This window comes from Salvia hispanica, chromosome 2 (assembly GCF_023119035.1).
Source record: "Salvia hispanica cultivar TCC Black 2014 chromosome 2, UniMelb_Shisp_WGS_1.0, whole genome shotgun sequence".
In the NCBI taxonomy this organism is placed as follows: Eukaryota; Viridiplantae; Streptophyta; class Magnoliopsida; order Lamiales; family Lamiaceae; genus Salvia; species Salvia hispanica.
Genome location: NC_062966.1, coordinates 29,430,085 through 29,450,160, shown reverse-complemented (window position 1 = coordinate 29,450,160; position 20,076 = coordinate 29,430,085). Strand labels below are relative to the sequence as shown.

The 20,076-nt window shown below is 36.1% G+C and overlaps 5 protein-coding genes across 6 annotated transcripts; 1 reads left to right on the top strand and 4 right to left on the bottom strand.

Annotated features, from left to right (window-relative positions):
* LOC125203592 (12-oxophytodienoate reductase 1-like) lies at window positions 1-1,882 on the bottom strand. 2 transcript variants are annotated; one of them, XM_048101976.1, is made up of 5 exons: window positions 1,780-1,882; window positions 1,433-1,573; window positions 1,234-1,364; window positions 757-933; window positions 1-687 (listed from the first exon to the last, which is right to left on the bottom strand). In XM_048101976.1, exons 1-5 carry the CDS (start codon window positions 1,857-1,859, stop codon window positions 95-97), a joined length of 1,122 nt encoding a protein of 373 aa, XP_047957933.1. In that variant the 5' UTR covers window positions 1,860-1,882; the 3' UTR covers window positions 1-94. The 2 variants fall into 2 exon arrangements, with proteins under 2 accessions (XP_047957933.1, XP_047957932.1); XM_048101975.1 differs by having other exon boundaries at window positions 1-933.
* Window positions 1,883-3,477: 1,595 nt separating this feature from the next.
* Window positions 3,478-6,177, bottom strand: LOC125203586 (12-oxophytodienoate reductase 1-like). Its single transcript, XM_048101966.1, has 5 exons — window positions 5,973-6,177; window positions 4,800-4,946; window positions 4,596-4,726; window positions 4,285-4,461; window positions 3,478-4,223 (listed from the first exon to the last, which is right to left on the bottom strand). Exons 1-5 carry the CDS (start codon window positions 6,050-6,052, stop codon window positions 3,631-3,633), a joined length of 1,128 nt encoding a protein of 375 aa, XP_047957923.1. The 5' UTR covers window positions 6,053-6,177; the 3' UTR covers window positions 3,478-3,630.
* Window positions 6,178-7,460: 1,283 nt separating this feature from the next.
* On the bottom strand, window positions 7,461-10,398 carry LOC125204102 (putative 12-oxophytodienoate reductase 11). The gene is made up of 5 exons (XM_048102658.1): window positions 10,207-10,398; window positions 9,094-9,234; window positions 8,877-9,007; window positions 8,310-8,486; window positions 7,461-8,223 (listed from the first exon to the last, which is right to left on the bottom strand). The coding sequence occupies exons 1-5, from the start codon at window positions 10,356-10,358 to the stop codon at window positions 7,631-7,633; spliced, it is 1,194 nt and encodes a 397-aa protein (XP_047958615.1). The 5' UTR covers window positions 10,359-10,398; the 3' UTR covers window positions 7,461-7,630.
* A 986-nt stretch (window positions 10,399-11,384) lies between these two features.
* Window positions 11,385-14,297, bottom strand: LOC125204101 (elongation factor 1-gamma-like). The gene is made up of 8 exons (XM_048102657.1): window positions 14,196-14,297; window positions 13,990-14,041; window positions 13,096-13,242; window positions 12,950-13,010; window positions 12,822-12,874; window positions 12,603-12,704; window positions 11,995-12,490; window positions 11,385-11,897 (listed from the first exon to the last, which is right to left on the bottom strand). Exons 2-8 carry the CDS (start codon window positions 13,996-13,998, stop codon window positions 11,518-11,520), a joined length of 1,248 nt encoding a protein of 415 aa, XP_047958614.1. The 5' UTR covers window positions 13,999-14,041; window positions 14,196-14,297; the 3' UTR covers window positions 11,385-11,517.
* Window positions 14,298-16,264: 1,967 nt separating this feature from the next.
* On the top strand, window positions 16,265-18,462 carry LOC125204565. The gene is made up of 2 exons (XM_048103251.1): window positions 16,265-16,615; window positions 18,014-18,462. The coding sequence occupies exons 1-2, from the start codon at window positions 16,549-16,551 to the stop codon at window positions 18,256-18,258; spliced, it is 312 nt and encodes a 103-aa protein (XP_047959208.1). The 5' UTR covers window positions 16,265-16,548; the 3' UTR covers window positions 18,259-18,462.
* The last annotated feature ends 1,614 nt before the right edge of the window (window positions 18,463-20,076 follow it).

Genomic DNA, 20,076 nt, shown 5'->3' with positions numbered 1-20,076 from the left:
TGCAACATAAAAAAACACCTTTATTGATAATTTACTAAATCATACCATAGAGATATGTAATTCCTTATTTGGCTATTGATCTATCTTCCAGAAATCAAGCAGTTTCATCAAGAAATGGATAATCAGTATAGCCTACAACAGGGTCAGGCAAATAGAAAGTGCTCCTATCATATTTATTCAAAGCAGCATTCACCTCAAACCTCTTAGGCAGATCAGGATTAGCCAAGAAATGGCGTCCAAACGCAACGAGATCAGCGCGATCCTCCTCCACGGCCTTGTTCCCGTCTTCCCTGTCGTAGCCACCCGCGACTATAAAGGTGCCTTTAAACGCCCGTCTCATGGGCACAAGGCTTTGCAGGCACTCGGATTTCTCCCCTAAAGTTTTCATCCTCGGCTCGACCATGTGGCAGTAGAGAATCCCGTATCTGCTCAACGTCTCGGCCAGGTGAAGGCCGAGAGTGCTAGGATCCGAGTCCCCGGACTCCATATAGTTTGCGAAGGGCGAGAGGCGGATGCCGACCCTGTCTGCCCCTACCTCAGCTGTCACGGCCTCGATGATCTCACGAGCAAAACGGCACCGGTTCTCAAGAGAACCTCCGTATCGATCGGTCCGGTCATTCACCCCGTCTTTCAAGAACTGGTCTATGAGATAGCCGTGAGCGCCGTGCACCTCGATTCCATCGAAACCTGTGGCGAAGATTTTGGTAAAAGAAACAAGTGTAGATAGATTTGGGTGCATGATCACGAGTGGCTTACCGGCTTCCATAGCATTCCTTGCAGCGATTCTGAAATGATTGACAATTTGTGGGATTTCTTGGGTTGTGAGGCGGCGTGGAGGCGAGAATCCAGCGTTATCGATGTCATTAGACTGGATTTGTGAGCTTAGTTCTTTGTCTGTGGATGATATCGGAGCATCCCCGTTTGGCTGAAATCCTGAATCATGCAAAGGATGGAAACGGTCAATCGCGTTTTATAGTCTAAAATTGGTCCATGCAAAAAAAATCCATTTGGTCGTACACATTTTAAATGTGTTAGTTTTTGGTCCTAGTCCTAGACAATATGTTTCTGGTTCGTAAGCTCTTCAATAAGTTATTAACAAAGGAAGGAAATGGTCAATCGCATTTTTAAGTCGTCCATTCAAAATACATCGGTCCTAAACAATATGTTTTGGTTCATATTTTAAGTTATTAATCAAGTCAAAACTTAGTTGACCGTTAAGTTTTGACGGAATACCCGTGTTTGAGACCCTGCCTACATGCCAAATCTGGCAAAAGAAGATGGCGCCTTTGGCATGAACCGCGTCTACAATCGGCTTCCACGCCTGGACTTGCTCCTTTGTCCAGATTCCGGGAGTTTCGGGGTATCTACGACAGCAAAATGCTTTTGTCAAAGAAGTACAACCGATCTGACATAAAATGGTTGAAACACATACCCTTGTGCAGTATCAGAAACTCCGGTGGCTTCGGTCAGCATAAAACCGCCTTTGGTTGCTCTCTGAGAGTAATACAACACGGCATGGGGCTGAGGCACGTTCTTGAAAGACCGCTGCCTCGTCAGCGGGGCCAGAACAACTCTGTTCAAAACAGAATGAATTAATACACTTTTCATGAAAACACATTCTGCTTTTTGTTTTTCCAAACACGGTGATCATATCAAAAGTTTGCAATGCCAAAACAAACATGACTATTAACAACAACAAGGCCAACTCAATCCACATGAAAATAGTTGAGACATTTTGAAATGGAAATAGTTCATATTTTTAAGGTTATTACAAATCACCTATGTGACAGCTGAAAAGTTCCCAATTTGTAAGGTTTGAGAAGTGGGATTTGCGGCTTCTCTTCAGCTGTGTTCCCCATGTTTTAGAATTGTAGTGGTGTATGAGAATGATGAAGTGCCCATTTACCCAAATCGATTCCTCTATTTATAGCTTAATAAAGTAAATCCACCGGCTGCTATGAACTCGTAGTAGTACTCTTTCCCACATCAACAAACACTACTGCTTTAAAAAATTCCCAAATAGTAACACATTTACGTGGGAGACTACTATTTACTTTCAATTTAATTACCTCTATCTTATTGTTTGGTAACAACTGAAATTTTACGTAGTATAGCAGCTTTTGAGAGACTCTGCTAGTCTGATACTCCCCCGTCCCAGATAATTTGTCTCATTTTTCCATTTCAGTCCGTCCATATGATTTGTCCCATTTCACTTTTATTATTTTTGGCAGTGGACCACATATTCCATTAACTCATTCCTACTCACATTTTATTATAAAACTAATATATAAAAATAGGATTCACATTCTGCTAACTTTTTCAATTCACTTTTCATTATATTTTTTAAAACCAGTGTCCGATCAAAGTGAGACGAATTATTTGGGACGAAGGGAGTACTAGCAAACAATGGATTGTAAATTGTAATGAAACCATATGCGGTGATCAAAACTTTGGAAAAACCATGAAACCATATACCAAACCAAGAATCTACGACCGCAATTATTGAAAATAATAAAATTGAGGGGAAAAAATGTCATTGAATAGTAATTTTAAAGAATTGGCTAAAGGGATAGTAAAATTTTATTCTAAATATGAAAATATGATATTTTGATTGAGATATAAATTAAAATGAAAAGATAGACATCTTATATTATAGACCGAATGAATAGTTATTACTATCTACATTCACTATTAATAGTTTAAATAATTGGCGGAAAATTGATAAAATATGATAAAAATGGAGAGAATGTGATTGCAAAAATGAAAATAGACCTTACCTCATGATATAAGAAAAATTTACCTAAAATAAAATAAAACTAAGTTTTATGGATATACTAAAATTTAAAAATAGAACAAAAATGTTATTTTGAAACTCTTTTCCACAATAAGCCCTGACAGTAAGCAATGACGTACGCAGATTGGAATTTTGATACAAAGAAATAGAGAGACCGAATCTGGACATCTTATTTTACACCATTGAATCAAATTTTACTTCACTGCCTACGTAACACATGACAATTTATGGCAAGATACTATTAGTGAAGTGGTAAAATACAACGTCTTTTCTTTTGATAAATTAGACTATAGGAGCATGCATTTTCTAGATGGTATACCCTCCTTGAGTAGAAGTATATTTTGTTATATAAATTTGTAAATTTATTCAAATCTCTTCATAAATGCCTCCTTACAAATTAGTCTATATACTTAGAATTCTCCAAATGTAAGAGAGTAATTAAGAAATTAACAGCCACGATGTATAAAATTGATTGTTATTTTTACTGAGATGAGTTTATTAGCTGAATTCATAATGATTTTGCTGATGGGATTGTGTCACTGGCTTGTTGATTATGTTAGTTTTGATGATTTGTTAACTATCAAAATTTACTGCCAATATACACAAAGAAAATCAAGCTGACTCTGCCTCTGCCTATTTATCGATAAAAAAATTGGCTAAGAATAAAAGTAAAAGCACACAAATACACAGAATTGCAATCTTCTTTATAGGTGATAATTCAAGTACAACAAAATCTCAACATAGAAAAACATCTCTCTTGATGAGATACTAAATCATAAAATGGGGACATGTATTTCCAAATGTGATTATTGATCTAACCTTAAATCTTCCAGAAATCAAGCAGTTTCATCAAGAAATGGATAATCAGTATAGCCTACAACAGGATCATGTAAATAGAAAGTACTCCTATCATATTTATTCAAAGGAGCATTCACCTCAAACCTCTTAGGCAGATCAGGGTTAGCCAAGAAATGGCGTCCGAACGCAACGAGATCAGCGCGATCCTCCTCCACAGCCTTGTTCCCGTCTTCCCTGTCGTAGCCACCCGCGACAATAAAGGTTCCTTTAAACGCCCGTCTCATCGGGACAAGGCTGTGAGGGCACTCGAATTTCTCGTCCGCGGTTTTCATCCTCGGCTCGACCATGTGGCAGTAGAGAATCCCGTATCTGCTCAACGTCTCGGCCAGGTAAAGGCCGAGAGTGTTAGGATCCGAGTCCCCGGACTCCATATAGTTTGCAAAGGGTGAGAGGCGGATGCCGACCCTGTCTGCCCCTACCTCTGCTACCACAGCCTCGACGATCTCACGAGCGAAACGACACCTGTTCTCAATAGACCCTCCGTATTGATCCGTCCGGTCGTTCACCCCGTCTTTCAAGAATTGGTCTATGAGATAGCCGTGAGCGCCGTGCAACTCAATTCCATCGAAACCTGATGAAGATTTTGGTGAAAAACGAGTGTAGGTTCATGTACACAATCACGAGTGGCTTACCGGCTTCCATAGCATTCCTTGCAGCAATTCTGAAGTCATTGACAACTTGTGGGATTTCTTCGGTTGTAAGGCAACGTGGAGGCGAGAATCGAGCAACATCAACGCCATTAGACAGGATTTGTGGGGTTAGTTCTTTGTCCGTGGACGATATCGGAGCTTGCCCGTTTGGCTGAAACCCTGCAGAATGATGCAATTCAGTGAGTAACAAAGCAGAGTGGTTAATGTGAGGCCAAAGGTCTCACATTCAAGTCCACCATGGCATATCACCACAGAATAGAAAGGATGGAAACGCACAAAGGTATAATAACAACCTGTGTTTGACACTCTGCCTGCATGCCAAATCTGGCAAAAGAAGACTGCACCTTTGGCATGAACAGCGTCTACAATCGGCTTCCACGCCTCCACGTGCTCCTTTGTCCAGATCCCCGGAGTATTGGGGTATCTACAAGAGCAAAATGCTTTTGTCAAAGATATAAAATGCAGAATGCTTGAAACACACAGCATCATCAACTTACCCTTGTGCAGTATCAGAAACTCTGGTTGCTTCACTCAACATAAAACCCCCTTTGCTTGCTCTCTGGGAATAATACAACACGACATGAGGCTGAGGCTGAGGCACGTTCTTGAAAAACCGCTCCCTTGTCAGTGGCGCCAAAGCAATTCTGTCGAAAACAGAATGAATTAATACACATTTCATTAAAACAAATTCTGCAAGAGCAATGACTACTTTATCCAAACACGGTAACCATCTTCGTGCTATAAGGAAATCACTTGTGTGTAGAGACAACTCAGACGAGCGTCCTCTAATAGCAGAAAAGTGCATAATGCCAAAGCAACCATGAGTAATAACAACTCAGCAAGGCCAGCTCAATCCACATGAGAATAGTAGGGACATTTTGAAATGGAGAGACGTGTTAAGACAGAAAAGAAAGACGAAAACAACGATCTTGATCATATCGAGGAATGCCCTTCTGCTGAACACAAGGAAAGGCGACTTAGACAAGGAGTAAAGCATATTCATATCCATGAATAACAACTTTTTTGTTGGATCAAGATCGTCTCATCTTGTGTAAATGAACTAAATCACACATTATTCGATCAAGAAAGGCCGAATACGAGCTTTAGACAACCACCTCAAAGCTACTTTAGGCCATGAATCTCATGAATATAAAGAACTCAAGAGAGCCCCCAACTTCTCATCTTCACCAATGTTTGTGACGATTGAAAACACAGTTTACAAATTTTGTCAAGAACAATACTATGAGAAATATGCACACATTTTGTTAAGATACAAATCCACACACTGAGTCCAACAGCACTACCACCCCCAAACAATTTATGCCACACTAATTTCAGTTTTATTTTAATCATTTTTATATAAACACATAAATTAAACTTAAGGGCCTTTTTAACTAAAATTTTCCACCATATCCATTCCCAACTGCAAAGTCTTTAAACCCAACATGAAAGGCTAAAAATGCAGGAAAACACAAAACATTATCCACACCATTAAGGAAAAAGACAACTAAATTTCACAAAATAAAAGATAACCTTTTCAATAAAATAAAATCCTAAACCCTCATGCCAAACAAAATTTACAGTAGCTCAATAAAAATTCCAATAAATCTTAGTAAATAGGTATATTTTTTTATTACTCTACAATTAAAACAGATGATGACTGAAATTACCTATGAGAGAGCTGAAAATTTCCCATTTTGTAAGGTGTGAGAAGTGGGATTTGCGACTTCTCTCCAGGAGTGCTTCCCATGTTTTTTGCAGATCAAGATTTTTTTGCTGAAATTTTGGAAGGAGTGAAATCGGCAGTGGTGTAGGAAATGATGAAGTGACAATTTGCTCAAGTGGATTCCTCTATTTATAGGGGTTGAAAATGGAAGATATTATTGGTGCCATCTCATTCGATGCTGAAGTAAATCCACCGGCTGCTATAAATAGAGGAATGACAAAAACTGACAAATGACAAAAAAGTACAATCTGCAATGTTTGATCAAATTTAGTATATGTCACAACTTTAAAATGTGTACTTTTATCATTGACTTAAGGTATTAAATGATGTTTGAATTGCCAAACATTTTGGTTGCATGATGGAGTATTTTTCTTTTTCCAAATGCATATATAATTTTCTTAAATCATAGATTATAGGGCATTGATCGTTTTTTAAAATTGTAGGATAATCTAAAATTTTAATTTCATAATTTTTTTACTATAAATCCTAATTAATAATTGATAAAGTAACATAGAGATAGAAAAATAAAGTTACTGGAGTATTGTTGATTCAAATTAATAAATGAGGTTAGAAAAGTTATTAAATAAATAGAAATAGATTATTTTTGGGGAAGAGACCCAAATAAAAAGGGTGCTAAATGAGAGTATTATTAACATTTAATTTATTTCCTTTTATCTGCATATTATACCGAACCAACTACAACCACAATTATTGAGAATAATAAAATTGAGGGAAAAAATGTCATTGAATAGGAGTATTAGAAAAAGTTAAGAGAAGAAAAAAAATGTATTATTATATATTAGAGTAAATGAAATTAGAAAATAAACATCTTAAACTAGACGGAATAAATAGTTACATAACTCCTTTTATCCCACGAGGGTGTCCACTTTTGGTTGAAGACGCGTTTGATTACACAATTATTAGAGTAACAAAGAAATAGAAAGAAAAAATAATTAAAGTATTGTTAGTACTGAAGAATAAAATTTTCATTTTATTAGAGAGAAAAATAATTTTAAAATTAAAAATGCATACTCTTATGAAATGACATTACATTTGAGTGATTCAGTTAAACCGACGTTAGATTCACTTATCCATGAGTGATTCGGTTAAATCGACATTAGATTCACTTATCCATAAACTTTAACACTTTGCATTTCATATATCATGGGAAACAGAAACAAATCTTTTTTGCGGAAAGAATCTCTTACTCCTACACTCCTACTCCATTCCTACTCCAACATTCACAACATAATAATATAACGTTATAAAATCCCAACATCGCTTACATGTTATAACATTATTTTACTGTATTGCGAGTGTTAGAGCAGGAGATCCACATTGCCTTTTTCACTGCTCTTGAGGGGAACAACTTTTTTTATACCAAAATATCGCAAAACAACATTTATGATTCAAAAGAAAATGCACAAGTACAAAAGTAAAAGCGCACAAATACTCACTATTACAAACTTCTTTAAGATAGGTGTTAATTCAAACTACAACAAATCTCAACGTGAAAAAACCCCTTCACCCTTTTACTAAATCATAAAATGGAGACATCTCACACATGTAATTCCAAATTTGGCTATTGATCTGACTTCCAAATCAAACAGTTTCATCAAGAAATGGATAATCAGTATAGCCTACAACAGGGTCAGGTGTATAGAAAGTGTCCCTATCATATTTATTCAAAGGAGCATTCACCTCAAACCTCTTAGGCAGATCAGGGTTAGCCAAGAAATGGCGTCCGAACGCAACGAGATCAGCGCGATCCTCCTCCACGGCCTTGTTCCCATCTTCCCTGTCGTAGCCACCTGCGACAATAAAGGTTCCTTTAAACGCCCGTCTCATCGGGACAAGGCTGTGCGGGCACTCGGATTTCTCGCCCACGGTTTTCATCCTCGGCTCGACCATGTGGCAGTACAGAATCCCGTATCTGCTTAGCGTCTCTGCCAGGTGAAGGCCGAGAGTGATAGGATCTGAGTCCCCGGACTCCATGTAGTTTGCAAAGGGCGAGAGCCGGATGCCGACCCTGTCGGCCCCTACCTCTGCTATCACAGCCTCGACGATCTCACGAGCGAAACGACACCTGTTCTCGAGAGACCCTCCGTATTGATCCGTCCGGTCGTTCACCCCGTCTTTCAAGAACTGGTCTATGAGATAGCCGTGAGCGCCGTGCAACTCAATTCCATCGAAACCTGATGAAGAGAGGGAGAGAGTGAGTTGGTGGAGATTTTGGCGTAAAACAAGTGTAGGTTCGTGTGCATAATCACGAGTGGCTTACCGGCTTCTATAGCATTCCTTGCAGCAATTCTGAAGTCATTGATAATTTGTGGGATTTCTTCGGTTGTGAGGCGACGTGGAGGCGAGAATCGAGCAACATCAATGCCATTAGACCGGATTTGTGGAGTTAGTGCTTTGTCCGTGGACGATATCGGAGCTTGCCCGTTTGGCTGAAACCCTGAATGATGCAATTCAGTCAGTAACAAAGGATGGAAACGGCAGAGTGGTTAATGTGAGGCCAAATGTCTCACGTTAGAGTCCACCATAACACAGTTTTTAAATTTAAAGTTGCAATTACCAAAAATAACATACGATGGAAACGAACAGAGGTTAATGGTCGGATGTAACACAACATTTACACGAATTTCGAATTTTTGCAAGAGTTTTAGAGAACATCTACGGTTTTCTCCACAACTCGACTAACAAGATCTCAATGGTAAAACAGGGAAAGTTGTGATTGCAACGTCTTAAAAGTAGTACGAAATTTGCAAATCCAAGTAAACGTTGTGTCATTTCCGGCAAACAACCATAATAACAACTGAGGATCCTAATAAAATCAAGGGAATACCTGTGTTTGAAACCCTGCCTACATGCCAAATCTGGCAAAAGAAGACTGCACCTTTGGCATGAACTGCGTCTACAATGGGCTTCCACGCCTCCACTTGCTCCTTTGTCCAGATCCCCGGAGTCTCAGGGTATCTACAAGGGAAAAATGTCCATGTCAGCGAAGAACTACAACGAGACTAGAAGCAGAATGCTTGAAACACACAGCACCATCAACTTACCCTTGTGCAGTATCAGAAACTCCGGTTGCTTCGCTCAGCATTAACCCGCCTTTGCTTGCTCTCTGAGAGTAATACAACACGGCATGGGGCTGAGGCACGTTCTTGAAAGACCGCTGCCTTGTCAGTGGTGCCAGAACAACTCTGTATGAATACACATTTCATGAAATCACAATCTGCAAGCAATGACTACTTTATCAAAACACACTGATCATCTTCGTGCGTAGAGACAACTCAGGCGAGAACCCTCTAACTACAGACAAGAGTCGGAATGTAGCTTTAAAAAGTGTATGATGCCAAAGCAACCATGAGTATTAACAACTCAACAAGACCAGCTCAATCCACATGAGAGTAGTAGAGTCATTTTGAAATGGAGAGACGTGTTAAGACAGAAAAGAAAGACGAAAAACGATCTTGATCATATCGAGAAATGCCCTTCTTCTGAACAAAGGAAAGGCGACTTAGGCAAGGAGAAAAGCATATTCATATCCATGAACAGAAAACTTTTTGTTGGATCAAGATCATCTTCATCTTGTGTGAATGAACTATTAAATCGCACATTAGTTAATCAATGCAAGCTTTAGACAACCACCTCAAAGCTACACTAGGCCATGAATCTCATGAATTTGAAGAAAGAGAGCCCCCAACTTCTCATCTTCACCAATGTTTGTAATGATTGAAAACTCAATTTACAAATTTTGTACTCTATGCCAAGAACAATACCATGAGAAATTTACACACATTTTGTCAACACACACAAAAACGACAAAGTGGCAAATGAGTATTTCAATGCCAATTTTCTAAGTAAATCTGCAATTTTTATATCAACACATTAATTAAACTTAAGTGCCAATTTTAACTAATATTTCCCACAGTACATAAATTTCTTGGGACATTTTTTCCAAGAACCATTCCCAACTGCAAACCATTTAAATCAACACGAAAGGCTAAAAATGCAGGAAAACACAAAACATTATCCACAACATTAAGGAAAGACAACTAAATTTCACAAAATAAAAGTATCACCTTTTCAAATAAATAATATCCTAAATTCTCATGCCAAACTAAATTTACAGTTACTTTATTATAATCAAAACAGATGATGACTGAAATTACCTATGAGAGAGCTGAAAATTTCCCATTTTGTAAGGTGTGAGAAGTGGAATTTGCGGCTTCTCTTCAGCTGTGTTTCCCATGTTTTTGCAGATCAAAATTTTTCGCTGAAATTTGGGAAGAAGTGAAAATGCAGTGGTTGAAGTGCTGCCCATTTGCTCAAGTCGATTCCTCTATTTATAGGGGTTGAAAATGGAAGAGACCGGATGCTACAAATAGATATTGCGTACCTACTCTTTTGTAAACAATTTGTATTCTTACTCTTTTGTAAACATTTTGATTAATAGTGCAAATGAAAAAAAAAAAAAAAAAACCATGAAGTTCTCGGTCAAATTTTATTCTATCTCGTAATTATAAAAAATGGCCAATTATATTACTAACTGAATGTATCAAATGATATCGTTCAAATAATCAAATATTTTGGTCACATGATATTTTTCGTTTTCCAAAAGCAAATCACAATTTCTCACAAGAGTACATGTACGGTTGGTTGAACACAAATTTTAATACACAATTATTAAAATATAAAAAGATTAAAAAAACAAGCAACTGAAGTGTTATTAGTTAAGTGTTATTAATGGAGAATAATTACATTTTATTCAAAAAATGACTTTTTAAAATTAAAAAAATATATACTTATGTAGACAGAGGCAGTACTATCCATTATGAATAGTTATAATAGTTGACCTGCATAAACGTTTTCCATTCACAATAAATCAGAGTTTAAGGCGCCGTAATTAGAGATTTAAGGCGCAATAAATTAGAGATTTAAGTAGACATATACAAGAACGATTACTATAGATTGATACTCCTTTCCAAAATAAGTCAGCAGTGACGTCCGCTGATTGGATATTTTGATACAAGGAAAATGATACATCGAATCTGGACATCTTATTTTATACCAATGAATCATAAGTTTCATCTTTTATTACGTAACACATGACAATTTCTGGCAAAATACTAGTGAAGGTTGACTAATGAAAAAATAGTAAAATACCCGCTTTTTTTTTTATAAATTACTAGATTATACCAGCTTCAAAGACGAATATCTTCAATATATGCCAAACATGCAGCATAACTAAAAGCAATAGGGATGAAAAGTATAATTCCAACTCATCAATAAAAATCAACAATGATTGAAAAAAAGTCAAAGCAAACTCAAAGTTTCAAAAAAGACAAGCTACAAAACTGGAAAGCAGTTGCTAAATATAGTAAAACATTCCTGTATCAAGGATAGAAAATTCAGAGCTCGGAAAGACAAAAGTACAGAGATGTAAAGTGAGTTGTTTTGCAAAAACCATGTGTATCTATCCCTCACTTGAAGCACTTGGCATCCAACAAAGGCTCGCCCTCGAATGGCTCAGCATCTTCAATCATTTGGCTCACGCGCTCTTTCTGTGCCTCATCGCTGATATCAACCTTCCTCCACTCGAAAAGCTCCATGTCGTAGCACTCATCCATAACAAACTGAGGAATCTCAGGCCCCCGGAACAGCCACAAACCCTTCACCTTAAATGGAGGCTCTGCACCAATGATCAACATCTTTCCAAAAGCATACTTCCGGGCCAAGTCCATGCGCTGCAGAAAACCTCCCACTTTGTTCATGGTGACGAAAGATACCATGTTTTCATCGTTGTATTTGTAGTCACAGAACCAAAGGGAGTATCCTTCTGGGTCGTACATGTCCCAGAAACCTACAAGATGAAGCAAATGTAGTTCAGACACGAGCCAATCACTATAACATAATCATGCATACAATAAGGTCATGCACATTTTCCAACATAACCATACCTTTGATAGCAACCTCACGGAAGTTCGTTTTTGTATTAGAGTATAGTCTCTTCCAGTCATCAAGAACCATCTTACTAGGAGGTAAGAGATCCAAGGGATTTTTCGCCTTTGGCTTAGGTGCTTCTTCTTCCTCCACTACAGCCTTGGGTTCTTCTTTCTTGGCCTCCTTCTTTGGTTCTGGCTTAGGTTTCGCAGCTTCTTTGGGCTGTCCATGTTTCTTGGTTGAAACAGGTGGAACAGATTTGGCTTGTTCGATGTCACCCAACACTTTCTTGAACTTTGGCTGGTTAACCAAGGTCCAAAAGTACCTCTCGACATGTGGGAACTCTGAGGTGAAGCTCTTTATCAAGATTGCCTTGATTCCATTAGCCAGAATAGACATTGTGATGATATCAGCTAGAGTGACACCATGTCCAACCAAGTAGGTGTTAGACGCAAGATGGGTGTTCAAAGCTGTCAAGCCTCTCTTCAGAGAAGCAATTGCAGCCTCCTCGGCCTGTACATATATAAAAAATATATATGCAACTTCAGTCAAACGGTAACCAGAATATCGGAGCTACTGAGCTGCAGTATATATGATTATTGCAAATGAGCATAAGTAGCATTACCGGAGGAAGATGTGGACGGATACCAAGTCTGGGGTAGTGCCAAGCCGCTATATGAGCATCAATCTCATTAGTAGAAAAATCAATCCATTGCTCAATTTGACCCTGCGGAATCCAATAAACCAAACAAAAAAACATAAGAATGGGAGAAATTATTAAGCATATGAAAATAAATAAAAGCAAGACTACTCCATGTCCAGAATCCAAACAACAGTCCCTTACGTATTCAATAGAGGAAGAGCCAAACAGGTTGTTGTCGGGGTTTAACCGAGCCACTGCACAACAGAAGCAAGAATCAGGACAGGGCAAATAAGCTTGCAAGTCTCCACGTTTAACAAGAGGTTACTTACCATAGCGTGCAATAGCATTGCTCTCAAATATCGGGCCATCAGGTGTTTCAAGAACAGGAATCTACACAAGACAAATGTTGAAATAAGGACAAAACTAAAACGAAAAGGCAAAGATTTTGATGATTCAGAATCATATCCAAACATACCTTTCCAATGGGATTCATCTTGATGAATTCTGGTGTCTTATTTGTGACACCCATCTGAAAATCCTTAGCTAGTTCGACCTTTACACCATTGAACTCAGACACAATAAGTGTCTTGTTTGCATTTTTGTTTGCTGTAGAATGCAAAACCTGAATAACACATCAAATAATGTTAACAATCAGTCTACAACCATAAAGAACGCAAGAAACACTAATAAATTTAAGGATTTGGTTCAAAAACTTCGCCATTTTAGATTAAAGAGCCTTCTTAAAATTAGGTACACCTTCCCCCATAGTGAATATACATGACAACCAAATGTCCACTTCCGAAACAAAGATAATTCAGCACTGATGTTCAGTATCAGTATAAATTTATAACCATGAAATAAAATGATACAATACCATAAATTCAAGCAAACATCAAGCATCATGGTATCAACATATGTCTATATTTTTATTATATGTATAATCTAATTTTTCTAATAAAATTTAATCGATCTTCCTACTCCAGGCAAAATTTTGACTAGAGAGGGGTTTAACAATGAACAGATGTGAGATGACCATAGAAAAGCATAATTTCAAGTAAACAGTGAGCAATCCATAGCTAACATGTAGTTGAACATCACCTCCTTATTTCTCAACATTGTTTAATAGTGTATGGCTAACTCAATTAGCTAATAATGATTTTATTTCCAGTTTACAATGTAAAGAGTAAACAACAACAAATGAACATCAGAATTATCATTTCTGATCGAACACAACGCAATCACAATCACGAAATCCAAATGTAAGCAGTTAACCAGCTCAACACATCACTCAAAGACCAATCACAGATCTACAGCATTCATCACAAAAGTCAAAGTAAAAAAAAAAAAATGAAAGAAGCAGTTCACTCACCAGAGCCATGGCTTAACAGGATCCAATTACTCACTCTCTCAATTCAAACAATCTGGAAAAAAAAAAAAAACAATAAAAGAAACAAAATTACTACAAATCATTTTTAAAAAATTAACAAAATCAAGGAGCGCAAGAATCGTGAATTAAGGTGATAAATACAGTAGATCAAAAAGGATTTAGAGCGATAGAGAGAATGAAGGGTTTACCAACAGAGTGAGATGAAATGAATCACAGCGCAGCAAAGGATTTAGCGAGAGAGGAGGTTTAGGGTTTCTTTTGCTATATATAGTTTGAAATTCTTATGGTGCTCCAGGGGTACCCATTTTGTTAGAGAATATGCCGTATATATTTACAGTTTCATGGGTATTTTAGGGATTTGCGTTAAGATGGTTTCTTTTTTGTTCTTATTTTTTGTTTATTTTCAAATTTTCATAAATTATAAATTGACGTGTCAACATGACAAAGACATGATTGATAAACTTAAACTTGAAACACGATTTCTTAAAAATACCATCTATACAAGTCGCTACATAAGAACATAACTTGTACCCGACACAATGATGACTTAATACAAATAAAAATTCAATTTTACGCAACGAGATATAAATTCTCCAAATTTAAATATTAACGTTCAAATGAGTATATAACTAGTAAACAAATAATTAAAATACCCATTCTGTCTGCGAATATGAGTCATGATTCTCCTTGTCGTATTTGGAAACAATAATTATCCATCCTTATTCACATGAATCTCAAAAATGCCATTAAAAACAATCCAAGTTAATTCCCTAATTCCTTCACATAACATGTCTTTTCACTCATTTGGGTAAATTCAATCTCACTCTATATATCTAAACCTAATCGTTTGTCGCATCCTCTCTTTAAATGGAACACAATCTAAACTTGTCCCCTATCTTTCTCGGTAAACCTTAATAATTTTCCTCTCCCTCAGTCCCTCCTGCCCTTTGGCCTTGTGTGTCTGAATAGACTTTTCACTCCTCGGAGGAGTCGATCCCGACATTGCCGCTTTGATTCACTAATCAACTTTAGTGTCATGTTTGTGTTTTGCCTGATTTGTGAAATTAATTGTTGTACTAAGTGCTAGTATTTTTTTGTAGCGGTTAATTTTGCAAAATTTGTTCTCATGGCCTCTCTGTGCTTTTACTCTCTTAATCAAATTCGATTTCATTCTGATTCATTAATCTTGTCTTTTGAATTCAAGTAACAATGGATTTAAATTGGAGTGTGGATTTTGCGGTTGCGTTCTTCTAAAAGTGTGATATTAAATTAGTTTTGTTATTGGTATCTAATTCTCTAAATTTGTATTCCCTCCATTTCATAGTAATGGAGACGTTTCTTTTCGACACAAAGATTAAAAAAAATTGTGTTAGGTGAGTTAAGTAAAGGGAGAATAAAGTGAAAAATTAAAAAGGTGGAGAGATGAAAAGAGAAAAAAGTAAGAGAAGGGAAAATAGATGTGGAAAAATGTGTGTTGACTTTTACTAAAAAGGGAAATGACTATATTATTATTGAATGTACAAAAATAACAAAATGACTTAATTATTATGAAACGGAGGGAGTACGTGAATGCAATTAGCGTCAATTGCTTTTGTTGATTGTGCGAGATAATTTGAGATTAAAAGCAATAACTAAAAAAATAAGAAAACTAAAATCAGAAAATTATTAAGGTATAAAAGCTGAATTTATAAATCAAACACTTTAATTGGGCCCAAATTCCATTGCCACAGACTCACAATCCAATTATTACATTTTACATGCTTAAATTATTTGTTAAAATCGAGCCCATTTTTTTTTTCCCAACGGATGGACTATCTAATTATACTGAAAGTACTATATTCGTTCTTCAATTTTTGTCCTATTTTGATTTGGAAATTTGAAAATTGATACTTTTATAGTATTTAAATTTATAATAAGAGATATACTTACGAGATTTTTTTTATCAAAAATAAGAAAGTGTAAATAACATTAATATAAAATCCCCAAAATTTAATAAGTGAAATACATAATAAATCACGATGAAATGCTAATATTATTAATAATAGTAATAGGTACATAAACTGATACAGTAAACCTTAACACATAATACAATAGTAAACACTTGATTTAAGATTTAAATTTCGAGTATATTGTGTGGGTGCTTAGACTAAATCTATAACACAAGTATCGTGTCATTTGTGCAATTCATAATTAATAATATTGCATGAAAATATTATTTTTGCAAATTCGAATCAATAAAAATAACTCCTAACACAAATCTGGTTGGATTACAAAGAATCAAGAACAAAAGAAATCGACGAAAGATCTAATTCCCATCGCCGGACTGTTTCAAAGCATCGAATGGAATGAAACACCAATAAATTAGAAAGCAGAATTATCTTGGGTAGATGAGTGGAAAGAGAGCTGAAATTACAAGTTGTTGAATGGTCGCATTCAACTCCTCCCAATTAGCCCCAGCAAATTAATTCGGTGATACGAATCGCGTAAACAAGGAAACGTAGAAGAAGACGAAAAAGGGAAGATTTTGATAAGCTTATTGAGATGATAAAGATCATAGATCGGACCTCTCTGCTGTTTCTCTCTTCCTTTTCGGTTCTGTTTATTACAGGTATGCCCCTTTCATTCTACTTTTTTGTTTTGAAATTCAATTTCAGTTGTGATTTGCAGTTTGGTGTAGCTGATTTAGACAGTTCAAGAAATTTTCAGGATTTAATTATTATCTCTTGTTCTTTGGAAGGTATTTTTAGGTTTAATTTGTGAGTTTCGTGGGATTGAGAGAACTTAGGGATTGAGTTTATTTTTTGGGAAGAACATGTGTAATTGGAAAGGGCTAAATTGGAATTTTGAAGTCAATAGCTCAGATTCTCTTGAGATTGTTGTTCATTTAACTGTTGTGTCTCTGTTCCATGTTTCATTGTAAATATTTTGTTGAACTGATCTAAATAGTTGAAAAGGTGAACAAAATATCAAAATCGTGTGCTTTATGGTGTGGATTGTTGATCATTTAGTTCAAGAATAGTGCTGCAATGCTAATCTAAGCATGCTCGATTTCGTGTATTTCGGGGAAGTGTATCTGTTGGTCGAGTATTGTTGCTCGATGAGCTGGATTTTGGTGAAGATGATGATTTGTTTCTTGAATGCTTGTTAGATTTACCTGAGAATGAGTGAAAACCCGATCGAATCATGCGTTGACCCTACCTAGTTGTCATGAGCCCAACATTGGCTTCGTAGGCTAGCTCAGAACGAGTACAAGACTCGATCTAATCATCGTTGCTTTTAGTTGGCACTTGGGACTTGGCATTAGCTCAACAGCGGCTTTCAACGAGCTTGGTGGACACCATCAGTTGTTGTATGGCTAGCTCAGACATAGTAAAAATTGAACTAGATCATGCGTTGCTTTTAGTTGGAGTCGAGCCGTAAGAGTTTGGTAGAGATTGCTACTGCTTAAACGTACATGAGGTTAGCTCAGTCATAGTATAACCTAGATATGATTGTGTGTTGGTTTTACTTGGAGCTGAGCTCGATGTTTGCTTCAGAACAGCTTGGTAAAGATTGTAAGTTCTTTTGCCTTAAATGCGTTTGTTAGGCTAGCTCAAATCTAGTAAACAATGTATAGAACTAACCTGTATTTTTTAAAGTTGTAGTCGAGCCCAGCGCTGGCTTCATAAAAGTTTGGTAAAGATCTTAGTTCCCTTACTATATGCTTGAACATGAAAGTGGGGCGGGCTATGTTTTCTAAATTTTATGCCGATTCGCATAATTGGTTTTGCATAGCAATTTACATAAAATTCAGATAAATTTGAAGATCATATAAGAAAAATAATTATAGGTTTGGTGGGTCTACATGCTGATTTTACAAGAGTTGAGCCTAGGCAATATCTTTCGTTCTGTGTTCTTCCATTCATACTACCTATTCGTTTCTTCGTCCATATGCTTTTCTGTGCATTAATCGTCCTTAGCTGGGATCGGTTGTTTCTTTTCTTGAATGTTACTCTTGTTTGTGTAGGATTGGCGGATACCTCGGCCACATCCAATTCTTCTGACCAGAAGGATTCGAGCAAGAAGTCGTCTGGAGGTTCCACGTGGCTGGAAGTCCTCCTCATATGCCTCGGCCTTGTAGCTGTAGGGGCGTTTTCTGTCTTCTTATTCAAGCTGTGGCAAAGAAAGAAGCGGGAGGAGCAACACGCTCGCCTCCTGAGGCTCTTTGAGCAGGATGACGAGCTTGAAGTCGAACTTGGCATCCGGGATTGAGCTTCGATCTTTCCTCCTGGGAGTCGGAAAGATCCGAGAACGATCACCACAGCTGTGGCTCGACCTCTCTTTTTATACTTGGAACATAGTGTTCAGTATCTTTGTCTTGATTCTTGAGGTGTGATTGTCAAATAATAACATTTGTAGCATTTTCATTCTTGATTTTGATATTTATGCAGTGATTTGTTAAAAGTTAAAACGATACTCTCTGTGTTTTCTAAAAATAGGGTGGTTTGAAATGGCACGGATTTTAATGCACCATTTGATAACATAAGAGAGATATGGGGAGAAAAATTGGTAAGGTAAGAAGGAGAAAAATGTAATGAAATTAATACTAGTAAATCATGTGGTCCACTTTAAGTTGTTAATTGTAATAGTATATGTGGTAAATAAATTGATGTATAGGGGGTAAAGATTTCATAAAATAGAAAGTTTGGAAGTTGTTATTTTTAAAGAACGGACTAAAATGGAAAGAATTGCTATTTTAAAAAAAGCGGAGGGATTATATTTCTTGGGTTAATGTGAAACTGGCCCAAAAATTGCAGTGGGCTGACTTATCGATGCTAAGCCCAATCTAGATGAAATTTCTTAAGAGCAATTTACTCAATTAGTGGTTCAAGCTTCGACCTTTATTAAAAATCTTACTTAATTCCAATTTTATATTCATATATTTCTGTAATTCTAATGATTTCTTAGATTATATTAATTTTCTTTACTACGTGGAATTTAAATATTTAGTTTAATTTTTATAATTAAGGTTCTGATTGTATATTAGTTGGCAATAACATAATTGTTTTAGCTAGATGAGCAATAATTAATCTCATTGAAATTATATAAAATAACTCAGTGAGCTGATGGAAAAGCTTTTTAATCTAAAGCTTTTTAATCTAAACTGCCAAGTTCTAAAAGTAAAAAATAGTAGTAAGAAGGAAAGTAATAAAAAGTGGTTCTGAAATTATTCGTTTCAGATATCATATTCACATGATAAAAATTAATTCCAAAATGATATTTGAAAACGACAATGAAAATTACATGTAACTTCAGTCCACATTAGGACCACAAAGCCACTATTCCATTAATGGTATCAAACTTGAATTAGTGAATAATGTACCAATTTGGAGTTTTGATTTCGATTTTGATTCTCTCTATTTTATCTTTGTATTAAATCATTTTTAATTATAATTTGTTGAGCATTTTATATGGAGTAAATATTTCGATAGCCACGGAAAGGTCATATGTTTCAATATTTTGACCAAATAATTTTGAAATCGGACTTACGTACTCAATTATTGGTCTCTCATGTGTGCAGATTTCACTTTCAATTTATTTAATTTCAAATTGTTGTGTTTTTTGTTTAAATTTCTTATTGTTCAGCAACTTTTAAATAAGGTGGATATAATTTTGAATTTAGAATAATATTTATTCTGAATAAAAGTTGAATATAAGATCAAGTTATCTAGAGACAGCCTAAAAAATATGAATCCTTATTTAATGGACATATATTTTGAAATATTTATAGTGCAAAGTAATGCTTTTACCATTATTTCCCAGCACCTGGTCAGACATATATTCTTTTTTTCTTTTTTCTTATCAAATACTTCCAATAATCTAAAAGCAGGCCATTAATTCAATCACTACTTCCAAACTTGATAAAATCGGTAGCCTACAAAAGATAAATAAATTGGTAAAACTCAATCGGCAATATATCCTAGTGACATAGTCCAGTCAAACTAATTCACTACTACCTTTTTTTACAGTAATAATTTTAGAAACTATTTTAAATGTAAACTTTATGATAACACCAAATTAGTGACTAGT